The 12757-nt window shown below is 32.7% G+C and overlaps 1 protein-coding gene across 1 annotated transcript in view; it reads right to left on the reverse strand.

Annotated features, from left to right (window-relative positions):
• NADK2 (NAD kinase 2, mitochondrial) overlaps positions 1–12757 on the reverse strand; it is a 43818-nt gene that overhangs the window by 18012 nt on the left and 13049 nt on the right. The window contains exons 2-6 of the mRNA XM_012649420.1: positions 11834–11924; positions 10868–10949; positions 7343–7426; positions 5817–5953; positions 3855–3933 (exon numbers count right to left, since the gene is read on the reverse strand). Coding sequence (XP_012504874.1) covers positions 3855–3933; positions 5817–5953; positions 7343–7426; positions 10868–10949; positions 11834–11924 — 473 coding nt within the window. The remainder of the gene's footprint in view (positions 1–3854; positions 3934–5816; positions 5954–7342; positions 7427–10867; positions 10950–11833; positions 11925–12757) is intronic.

Raw genomic sequence — 12757 nt, forward strand, 5'->3', positions numbered from 1 at the left:
ATTAGATAATAAAGCTGTAAAGAAAATTCTCAACCAGTACTGGGTTAGTGGACAAAACTAAGAATAAAATTAGAACTATAATTTCTTAAGGCATTTACATTTCTTAGAATATTTCATAAATATGAAATCAAATAGGTTTTCTAAAACTAGCAAAAATGACACTATTCTTTATGAATGTATAAGTGATTTGTAACTATTCAAAGAATTTTTGAAATGTGTAAAAGCCTATTTTGTAAATTCCATCTTAAAATAACGGTATCACTGATCAACACTAGATTATTTTTCTCTAGTAAATAAAAATGTTAAAGTAAACCCCTAATAAAATACAGCTTTTCAAAATAATGACAGTTATTAGATATGTTTGAAAACACTAACCAACTATGGATAATTTACCTCTTATTCTAAACCTTTCAATTTAACCTGTAAGCTCTTAATTTCTGAATGTTTTACATGATATACTCCTTTTCATTTTTTTCTCTAAAGTCAGCATTCTTATAAAAGATAGCCCGCCTAATATTCAACATTTAGTCTATTTCATAGCTTTGTTATATCTTCCTAGAAAACACACATTAGGATCCTAGTATGTACAGACAAGCCAGCCAAATCCAGAGAAATGGCTGCTATTATGCCAGAATCAAGTAGAAACAAAAGAGATTAGAGGTAAGTAGGGGGTGGGTAGAAGAAGCAGAGAAAGAATGGTCAGGTAAGAGATGCTGAGCCCAAAACAATGAGCAAATTTAGTGTCATTCTCACATGCAAGTTTATCAAGATTAGTCAATTCATAGAATTTTTGTTTCAGGGAAATTATTTTTTTAAGGCAGCAATAAAACTCACAGTCCCTTTAGAGTGGGTATACTTCTTCTTAAATTGTCCACTGCTACAGCCCAAGAATAAGACATTCTAGGTTAGAACAAATAGGAGAAAAGAAAACAAAATTGGGCTTTTAAAATGTTCTTAAATCTAAGAACATTATAAATGAGGCGGGAATAATATTGCTGCACTTCATATTTTCCAAGCGAAGCACTTAAGTTTTCAGAGCATAAAGGTCCAAAGCTTCAGGTCCTGAAGCCTCAATACAGGACCTGGAATCAGAAATACTGGGTTTATATTATAATTCTGATGCTAACTAATTATATGATTTGAGCAAGTTATTTGAACTCTCCAAACCTCAATTTTAGTAAAAATACAACTACCCTTCTCATAGGGCTTCTAGGAGCACTAAATAAGATAACATACACAATATGTGCCTGACACATAGTGGTCATCCAATAAATGTTCATGTCCTTTCTGCCTAAGGGTCGAGATCATAGAATCCTTAAAAATAAGTTCGAATGCCTCCACTAGTTAAACCGTTTTCAATAGTATCAGAAGCCAATTCATTGTTGTTCTTATCTTAGTAAAGATATAAGGTAAGACATCAGAGAACACAAAAAGCAGCAGCAGCAGACAATATTTAGGAGATAAACCAGATCACTACTGCCACAGGAAATAAAAGCATTCAATCTAAAATCCCTTCATGAGACTTCACTGACTTCCCAAAAGTCTATCAACAGATCCCAGTTTTCCCCCTTTTATAAGTTTTTTAATTTTTTAGTAAGTACAAATTATAAAGCAACACTAGTAGAAGCTCTCAGCAGTTAACCATACAACCTTTAAAATACTCAAAGAGAATAAAACAAGCCATAAATGGCTTGCCTAGAGTAAGCATAAATTCACAGAACATTTTTACCTTTGTCATCTATTAGACTTTCTCCAATCTCATTTAAAGTTTTTGCTTTCTTCTCTATCTTATGTCTTTAGCAATAATAACTAAATTATATCAGTAATTAGAATTACATTTTCTCCTTTCTCTCTTCTATCACATAATAGCATCTATTATTCATCTCTGTATTGTTTCAAACTTGATATGCAGCAAAAGAAAAAACTTTATATATAACATAAGTCTTGCTGGTGTTAAATTATGTTTACACTTTACTATAGTTTCCATTTTCCTTTAACTATTTTATTTCTTTGAAGAATTTTACTTTTAAACATTTTAAAATTATATATTTATTACCCTCCAAAAAATTAAGATACCACCACCTTTACCTTACTCATCTTTACATCCCTAGAGACTTCCATATTCCACATAGTAGGTGCACAATATACTTTTGTTGAATAAATTTAATATTACATACAACAAAATAATTACAAGTAAAAAAATTATTCAAATCATTCTGTTGAGTCAAGCTTTGTTCTTTTCAATACTGTCAGAGTTGAGTCATTGGCTAGCATGTGGATATCTGTTTTAGTTAACACACTGACTGCCATGTGCGTTGTATTTAACTCAGACTAGTTTTGAGCCCAGGGCCTCGTGAAGCAAAACCCTGTAGTTGGTTCACGAAAATCTTACTTGTTGAAGTTCTTATTGTTACAGTTAATATTGACAATTTAATTCTAAAAACGTGGATTACACTGCATATAACTAATGCATAGAAAACAATAAAAAATAACAAATTAGAAAGATTGATCTGTTTAAATAAAACGGTGTGGCCCCAGGGAAAAATTTTTTTTTCTAGTGTGGCAGTCAATGTGTTAATACAAATTTTTCTCACTAAAATTAAACTTCTATGAAAGAAAATGACTTGCAAAAACAAAATTTTAGAATTTATGGAACTCTGAGTAAACTAGGAAATCAACTATATGGCCTTCAAAGTATCACATGGTTCTGGTAGCAGGAAAGTAAGACATAAAACTCATCTATAATCTTCTACCCTAATTTACTTACATCTACAAAAATGAGAATTCAAACTAAAGTACTACCAAGAGTTAAAACAACTACATTACAGTAGACATTTTATAGCTGGTAACCATATTCTACAAATAAGTTTTGCAAAAGAAATTTTATTAACAATAATTTAAGACTAAATTATATTCAGGTCCCACAAAACAAATTTTATCAGTAATAAAACACATACATTTAAATACTCTCAATGAGGAGCTGTATTAACCTTAAGTTTTGGTAACAATGGTTATAATCTTGAATTGTCAATCCATTTGCCTTACGTTACACTAAAAAGAATACATCACCTATGTAGAATTCCTGTCAAAAATGTCTCGTCTAAATCTCATCATGCAAAGAAGAAAAAAATCACACAAATTTAAAATAAGGGATATTCTGCAAATCAATTGGCTTAGACCACTCAAAAACATTAATATCGTTAATGACAAAACAGGGGTGAAGTTAAGGAACTGTTCTTAATTAATTCTAAAGGGCCATAGCAGCCAAATGCAATGTGTGATCCTTAATTGGATCCTGGATAAAAAGAAGCAAATATATGAGCTTTAAAGGGCACTGAGACAATTAATGGGGAAACTTTAATATGAGCTGTGTATAAAAGTTTTATATCAATTGCAAATATATGCTTAGTATATCACTCTCTTAAACATTTCTAAGCTGGGTGTAGTTGTGGTCCCAGCTACTTGGGAGGCTGAGGTGAGAAGGATCACTTGAGCCCAGGAGTTCAAGGCCAGCCTAGGCAACATAGTGAGACCTTGTCTCTAAAAAAAAAAAAAAAAAAAAATTAAAATTAAAAAACACATTTATAAGCACCTATATGAACAGTTTAAAGCCTCTGGGAAGTAGTTCAATAAAGAAACCCAAATAACTTTGTTTAACCTAGGGTTTCACAAACATTTTTGGTCACAGAACTTTTTTTTCCCCTTAACGTGTATTAACATGTATAAAGTTTGGGAAATATCTCAGTAAATAATTGCTATTACTTATAAAATATTCATTATTCAAAAATTTTAGACAGATTGTAGAAATTGAATATGAATATCCAAAAGTATTAAACCATTAGGTTTAAAAGTACCTGGAAGATAGACTCTCCCCAATGAAGACTTCATTTAGTGCTCTCACTGGCAAAAGTTGTGGTCCTGAAGCCTCAGACCCTGCAGGTAATGAGAAAAAAAAGAGAGAGAGAGAAAGAGAGAGAAGGAAAATCCAAGACAGCTCCTTAAATTTTAGAAATGTTATGATAAAAATTCTATAAAACATTAAAAACTTTTTTGTTTTAAAAGAATCATATACTTCAATATAGTTAACATAAATTATCTCTTCAAGTATCCATAATATAAACCTTCATGTCACCTAACCATATACCTGCAATGAAGCCTCTATCTCTTCAAAATAAACCTTAATTCTTCTTGAAACAATTTTTCCAAGAATGATGAAATATATTTATCCATCTTATAGGATTCTTCCGGGGTTTAGTTTAGCCATTTGTATATCTTCATTTGAGAAATGTCTATTCAGAGCCTTTGCCCACTTTTTAATGGGAGTATTTATTTTTTTCTTGTTGCACTGAGTTCCTTGCATGTTCTAATATTAGTCCCTTGTCGGATTAATAGTTTGCAAATATTTTCTTCCATTCTATAGATTGTTTCTTCACTCTGTTGTTTCCTTTGTTAGGCAGAAGCTCTTTAGTTTAATATAGTCCCACTTGTCTATTTTTGTTGCCTGTGCTTTTGAAGTGTTTCCTCTGCCTGAGTTTTGAGAAATGTTCTTATTTTATTTTGAACATTTTTTCTGTTCCTTTTCTGGACTACCATTAATCATATGTGAACATCCTGGATGTTAAGCCATGATTTACTAAGTGTATACATAATTTTGTTTCTATATATGAAATATTAACTTAGTTTATAAACTAAATACATTGAATCTGAGGAAACTGAGCAGTGAATCTTTACAAACCAACCTACATCTTCCCTAATTAAAAAACGATTGGTGAAAAGAGCGGAATCTACCATCTTTTGGCGGCAGCATTAACTTCTTTCAGTGAGAAATAAAGTAAAATTTCTAGCTGTGATCCTAAAATCTTAATAGTTACTGCAGACTTTCAAAAACAATAATAGAAATTTATATACAAACAATTTCTTAAAAGATTTTTAAAACCAAATGATTTTTTTTGGAGGAGAATTTTTAAAACATGACATAAACACACTAGGAACATAGTAACCTATAAAGCTGTAGGTCACCATGAAAAACTCTGAAAAAATAGATATAAATATCAGGTACCAAGAGAGAACAGAGACATGAAGCATATACGTAAGCTTTTCCCAATAAATGTATCCAGAAAACAAAACACAGGAGAAAAAAATATCTTTTTATATAGTTCACAAATATTTAGGTTTTCTCTTGGTATCCTTTTGCATCATAAGAGCCCTACATTTACAGAAAAAGTGAGAAAATACATCTAAATAATAATCCATGAATTAGCTCAAAACTGAGAATTTACCTTAGTCTTCATAACAAAAAAAGCTGTAAATCACCTTATGCTAATATTCTCTTAGCAGCTTACACAAATACTTCAGACACAAATCTTAAGGCCAGGATGCAAAATTTCCCGACAACAAATTTATTTAATATACTTAAGTATAACTATATAAAATGTATAATTATTATGAAATCTTCCACAGATTAGCTTGTTTTATCTCTACTGCTGTCTTTTATTTTTTATTTTTTGACATTTCAAAGATTAAGGCCAAGAATCTTTTTTTAAACATCAACTATCTTGTCAGATATTTTGTAATCCTTCCCTAATCAATTAGTTTTCACATCTGTCCTAGGAAACAATTCTTCTAGAAATATGTTATATTTCTTACTTCAGATTCTAATTATAGTAAACTTTACAACTGAAGTAGTTCATTGTACTTTCCTAAGTGTTGCTAGTGGCATTAAAAATAATTATAAATTATTACCTTAAACAATCAGAGCTCAAAGGAATTGTAAGTTAAATATTGCCCCAAACACATCTAATTCCCAATCCACCTACTTTCATCACGAACTCTTTCAATGTTAAGGGCTCTGCTATGTTGATTCAAACTTAGTTGCTGTTCATGAAGGTCCACAGGAACAGGATTTATGCCAGTCCCTTCAAGGTATAACCTGATTCGCTGCCTCCATAACCACCTTAGGAAAGAGAAGGAAAAGCAAGTTATGTTAAAATAGAAGAAATTAAACTAAGGATTAGACATCATAATGATTTAACCAAATTGAAAAATAAAAAACGACTTATTCCATAAATAAATTATTCCACAAACACCTAAAACCCACAGGTTCCTGCTCAAAGATGGATTTGAATGTTTCTCTTTTCCATTATAATGGAAATATCTAATATATATGTAAAAGATTTCCAAAGTAACTTGAATTAAAGTTAAACTCTTTGTCAGGAAGCCATTAAGGTCAAGATACTGAGCTAGATATAGCCCTGTGTTTTGTTCAGCAAAAAATATTATATAAAAAAGAAAGCATTCTGAAATTAAAATAATACTACGTTAAAGTGGCTGAATTAGATAAAAATCCCTCCCTCCAAATTTTGTAATGATGGGGTTTTGTATACAATAAAAGGAAAAAGGGATTAAGAAATAACAAATATAACATTTTTGATTACACCTAAAAATTTAAATGACATTTTTGGTAAAAGGAAAAAAGAATCAGGTTAAATTGATTGCAAAATCAAAAATTGATATATCAAAAGCCAATGGGATAGATTCTGCCAGATACTTCCACTTGATAGCTATAAATTAGTCATTTCTAGAGTTGCCAAACTTCCAAAATGCCTACAAACCAGAATCACTGATAATAAAATTATTCTAGAGAAGACAAGATCTATTAATAATATAATCATGCAAATACCTGGAGAAAAAGCTTTCTCCAACTATAAAATCTAATCCAAGCCAGAAAATAAAAAGTAGTCCAACTTAGCACTCTCAGATATAATTAGCCAACCCCTTTTTAGCTCCTCCCTCCACCTTCCTCTTTTCATGAGGGTCTGACCACTGAACAGATTGAGTAAAAGAAATACGGAAAAAAAAACCCATCCCAGCTGCTTAAGGAATACTTAATATGTAAGACAGAGACACCAGGAATCTCAGTATGGCTGGATTAAATCCAACCTTCAATCATTGCTGGATAGGAGATAAGAATAAAAAATATAAAATGTCAAAATTTGAACACTCAATTTTAGGCAACAGTTTTAACTATCTTTCTACCAAACTGATAAGGAAATGTAAGTTAAGGTTAAGAAAGCCTCTATTTTACTGAAGGAGAAAAACCTCTATTTCAAGTACATTATAGGCCAAGCAACATCTGTCAGGCTTTCTCTCCACAGTTCCAATTGAACTAGGAGAAGGTAAATTAGATCTATTTGTGACTCAGCTAATACATTACTTTTTATGGATATTGTGATAACTATGGAGTTATCCAAATGTTATCTAATTTGTTCTGCTTTTAACAGCATTATTAATGGTACATGCTTATTAAAATATTTAAATAAGAACAATAATAAGAAATTCCTACCTGAACTCACCACGATAGAACTTCTGTAAGGCTTCTGGGAAGGAATGTGTGTATCGAACAGGCAGACATAAATGACCCTCAGACCTTTGGGTGGAGTAAAAGGGAGAAGAAAAAGTGTGAAGAAAAAAAACTTAATCAAAAGGTATCACTAAACTACAAAAATCAAGATATGAAATTTTAAAGATTTCTATTTTCTTCTTCATTTTTTACCATAAAATTGTCTATACTTTCAACAAAAAGACCAAATAGAAATAGTCTACATCCAGCTTTAATGCCATACTCAATAATACTTAAGTTTCTATATTACAATGCAACTGAAAATAATAGCAAATTTGCCACTGAATAATTACCTTGTAAAGTTATCTAATAATATACTAGTATTTGCACATTATCTTTAAATTATTTAACTATTAACTTTGGGCAAGTCACTTTAGCATCAGTTTCATCAATTCTAAAATTGTGATAAAATCACTAATCTCAAAATGCTATTCTGGGAATCAAACTATTTATGTGAAAGTGTTTTGAACCATAATTCCTTTTTTTTTTTTTGAGACAGAGTCTCACTCTGTTGCCCTGGCTAGAGTGCCATGGCATCATCCTAGCTCACGGCAACCTCAAACTCCTGGGCTCAAGCGATCCTACTGCCTCAGCCTCCCGAGTAGCTGGGACTACAGGCATGCGCCACCATGCCCAGCTAATTTTTTCTATATATTTTTAGTTGTCCGATTAATTTCTTTCTATTTTTAGTAGAGACAGGGTCTCACTCTTGCTCAGGCTGGTTTCGAACTCCTGAGCTCAAACAATCCGCCCGCCTCGGCCTCCCAGAGTGCTAGGATTACAGGCGTGAGCCACTGCGCCCGGCCCATAATTCCTTTTTAAATGTTATTTAATATATCCTGAGTCACTAAGAGAGAACTGAGAAATCGTAATCCAATGTAATCCCACATTTATAAAAAAATATATATATAAAGGATGAAATTCCTTAAAGGAGTTCACAGCTTGATGTGGAAAACAGAAATTAAAACAAATAATTGCAAATTATAAGGTGGTCAGATTGCCTATAGGCTGCTATAGGAAGATGAGAGTACACAGCACCTAAAGGTATCCAGAAAACTCAATCATCATCATTTATACAACACTTCAAACTTGAAGAAAAGGCTGGGGGTAGGCTTACCAAAACAAATTCCTGATAATAAACGTAAATTACTTATAAGTGTTAGGAGCAGAAAAAAATGTTTTTACAAAGTTGTGACTGTGTCAATTTCTTTATCTGAGAGGGTTAACACTGAGGTTAAAAAAGGGCAGGGCTTAAGTTTTTTAATTTTTATATTCACTGTAATACTTTACACAGTGTTAAGAACATAAAAGGTATCAATAGTCATTCAATAGAATAATACATGCTGAGGTTAACTCCAAGTCTAAAACATTGGAGAGAGAAGAATCTCTCATGAAGTTACAGTCAGATATCAGCGAGGACTCCGGCTAAAGGATCCACTGCCAAGGTTGCTCACTCACATGGCTGGTAAACTGGTGCTGGCTGTTGGCAGGAGGCCTCAATGCTTCTCCGTATGAGCCTCTCCACAGGGCTGCTTGAATGACCTCACATCATGGTGGCTGACTTACCCCAGAAAGAGCAGTCCAAAAGACCAATACAAAAGCTGCAATACTATTTATGACCTGGCCTTAGAAGTCACACATTGTCACACCATATTCTATTGGTCACATAGAACAGCTCTGATTGACTACTGGGGGGCGAATTGGGGAGTACATAGGGTCATAAATACTAGGAGGTTACCTTGGAGGCTGTCTACCACATGCCCTCTATCCTATTTTGAATATTAAGCTTTCAAACATCATAATTATTTACCAGGTTCAGTACAGTGGGTGTAGAATACAGAAGAGGCAGACAAAAAGTATATTTAATTTAGAGGAGTCCATGTAAGTAAGCCATTTTAGAAGAAGATCCTCCAGCCTAAGTTGAGCCTTCAGATACCTGCAGTCCTAGCTGATTATCTGACTATAACCTCATGAGATCCCAAACCAAAACCAGCCAGCCGAACTGCTCCTGAATTCCTGGCACACAGAAACCATGAGAAATAATAAATTATTATTGTTTTAAGCCTCTAAGTTTTGGTATGATTGGTTATACACACTTAATAACCAGTAAAGAGGAGAAGAAATTTAAGTTAAACATTAACTTCTGGGCATTTTAAAGGACTGTGAGGCACCATAGCTTAAGAAAAAGAAGTCAGGCAACTCGAATTATAGAAAACACTAGGAAGCAACTTAATACATCTTCCTGGAGGCAAGAAGAAAAACCAAAGAACTTCTAAAACCTGTTATTATAGGTGGAAAACAAAGAGATGGGTATTAACACCCTATGCTTACCAGTTTCAAAATTCCCACAAGTATATGAATATTAAGCCAGCTGTTTTAAAGGAAGATATACTTCAATAAACTGTATAAAATATGATCAGGAATGTTAAGTAACAAAATGTCTTACCTGACTGATAGGAAAATATGCCATTAGAAGTTCTAAAAGCCACATGCATCAAAATTGATGGCAATGAAAAATTAATGACTGAACCCATTATCTCAATTGCTTACATTCAGGGAATGTTTATTCAGCTAGATTGGATGCTAGCCCTAACTCACTAAGATCATTTAATTAATCATTCCCTTTTCAAATGTTTATTGTCTAATGAAGTATAAAACTATGTTAGTGATAGGGAAATTAAAATATAAGGCCCTATACTGAAGGAATTTATAGTCTAATGGAAAAGACAAAGAATTAAGCAGAAAATAATACAAAGGGATAAGTGCCTTCTGTACAGGGATTTATAGTCAGAGCCCAGGAGAAGCACCAGGGTCTTGAATGAATAAGTACTATAGAAGTAAATAAGCGGTGTAAGGGCACTCTTGACAAAAGCACATACAAAGGCATGAAAAAAAAAATGGGCCTTCTGAAGAATTCTTTTACTTACTCTTTAAATCAGGCACTATCTTAAATATCAACAAATCTCCTCACTAGAGCGAAAGCATCCTGGTGTGACCCTCCAATCATAGTGTTAGTGGGGGCTCATACTCAAAATGTGAGGATTAATCTTTGTCATAACATAATTTTCTACCACCAATGCCAGCTAGATGCATATATCCGAGCTTAAAACTAGAGCTATATTCTTGAAAACAACTACATAAAAGATAATCCTGCTCAATTCTATATGCCTAAATTTTATCACTAAAATGTTTTTGGAACATGGTTCTAATGTTCCTGGTAGCCAGGAACAATGATGCTTCCACTTAAAAATCATGTACCATAGTAAAATACCAGTAGCAACAGAGCCCAGTAAGCTGACTATAGCAAATAAAGAATAGCTTCCAAATTTTAAGATGGATCATAAGTAAATACTATGCAAAGCAAAGCAAAAATGTTTGTATGTATAACACGAAACACACACACACACACACACACACACACACACACACACACACAAATCAAACAAAAAGAACAAAAGATCCTTTTACCGTTCTGGATCCGTGTTTACCCCTATAACGGGTTTAAGTCTGTCCAAGACTTTACTTGCTGCCAAAAGCATCGTGCCATCACCTAAGGGACGTAAGTAAGATAAAAGAGATAACCAGCCTTCTGTTATAAAGCCAGTTTTTGACATCATTTTGAATACCAATAGTTTTGTTTTAACAATCATACCCCACCCTGCTGACTGCCACAGCCTATCTCACTTCCTTTCTACCTACTATACCTTTGTACTCTCTCTCCCATTCTAATCCAGGATTTCAACAGTGGCAAGATTGACATTTTTGGCAGAATAATTCTTTGTTGTGGGGGGCTGTCCTGTACAGTGTAGAATGTTTAGCAGCATACCCATTAGATGCCAGTAGCACCCTCTAGTTGGTAACCACTGCTCTAATCCCAAAATTTCTATTAGCCAACTCTCTTTTCTTCTCCCATAACGCCACTCCAAATTCATAAATTATTTTAATGAAAATATATCCAACAAAGTGTCTAAGTTCAGATTTTTCTCTCCAACAGCTGCCATCAATTTAAAGCTTCAGGAAGAGTGATCATTAACATAAACTTTAGGGGAAAAAATAAGTGTTAAGTATATTGGGGGCCAAAGAGGGGTAGAAGTTATCTAATCTCACTAAACACTTTATCAACTTCAATTTTTTTTCTTACAACCAGCATAATTAAACCAAATACAAAAAAAATCCTTTGAATATTTGAAGTTAAAAGCACACCTTAACTATAAACATGGAAATATATCCATGGAACCTCACAGAAACGCCATTCGTTAAAAAAGTAAAATGTTGTATAAAACAGATGTTTTAACCTAATCCTAAAAATCCAAAAATTTGTCTGATGGTAGGACTCCAAAGGTTTCAAAATAGCTAACCCCCAGAGTATCTGGAAATAATGTGTATTAGTAGCATTTCCATATTCCAACATCTTTACCTCTGTAAAACTATTACCTCCTGCAGCTATGACAGCATCTGCCCATCGAACAGTCTCTTCATCATAGTCTCTCCTCTTTACTAGACGAACTTCAATTCCCTCATTCCTAAGATAAAGAAGTAAAGGTCATGTAAAATGTCCACCATAACATATAAATTAGGAGTATGCTTTCTGAGAGGCAGATTATTACAATGGAGATATAAAATAAGCAAATTTATGTTTTATAAACAAATTTATGTGCAGTTTTATAAAGTTAGCTGTATTTGCATTTAATTACAACAACTAATTAACTATGAGAGTGCAGTAAGCATGATAAATTGAAAGTTAATAACTATCCTAAATCTCCGTGTGCTTTAAATACATTTTTATGACCACTAACAAACAGCAATATTGATCGGTTTAGAATTTCATTTTCTCTACTCCTTCTGATGCTAAAATTCATAATACAAAAATGGTCCAAAAGACTAACACTGAGAGAGCTAATTGTTTAAATTATAAAACTGAATAACCATTATTTTAAATTCAATAAATAGTCACTGAGTGCCAGATACTGGAACAGTGACTAAAAAATACTTTATAATTTCCATGTTCTCACACTGACTCTCTTGTATACACAAACTTATTCACTGACTGCATTTAATCCCAAATTAACTTAAGTTTCTATAATTTTTAGACAGAAATTTCTATAATGATAATTTTTAGACACTCAAAGAATGTTATAATGAACACCCATATAATCCACTACTCTGTTTTAAGAAATAAAACATTACATAGTGGAAGCCAGCTGTGTACGTAATTAACTCTTTGCAAAAAAGGCACTTCTCTCAGACCAAATAATTGGAAACACCTGTGAAATTTTGAGTACGATAAAAATTTCCTCAGAAGTACCATAAAATCAGGTCCATTAACCTTGATATGATGACAATCATTACTAAAAAAAA

Source organism: Propithecus coquereli, unplaced genomic scaffold (genome assembly GCF_000956105.1).
Source record: "Propithecus coquereli isolate 6110/MARCELLA unplaced genomic scaffold, Pcoq_1.0 Scaffold110, whole genome shotgun sequence".
Lineage (NCBI taxonomy): Eukaryota > Metazoa > Chordata > Mammalia > Primates > Indriidae > Propithecus > Propithecus coquereli.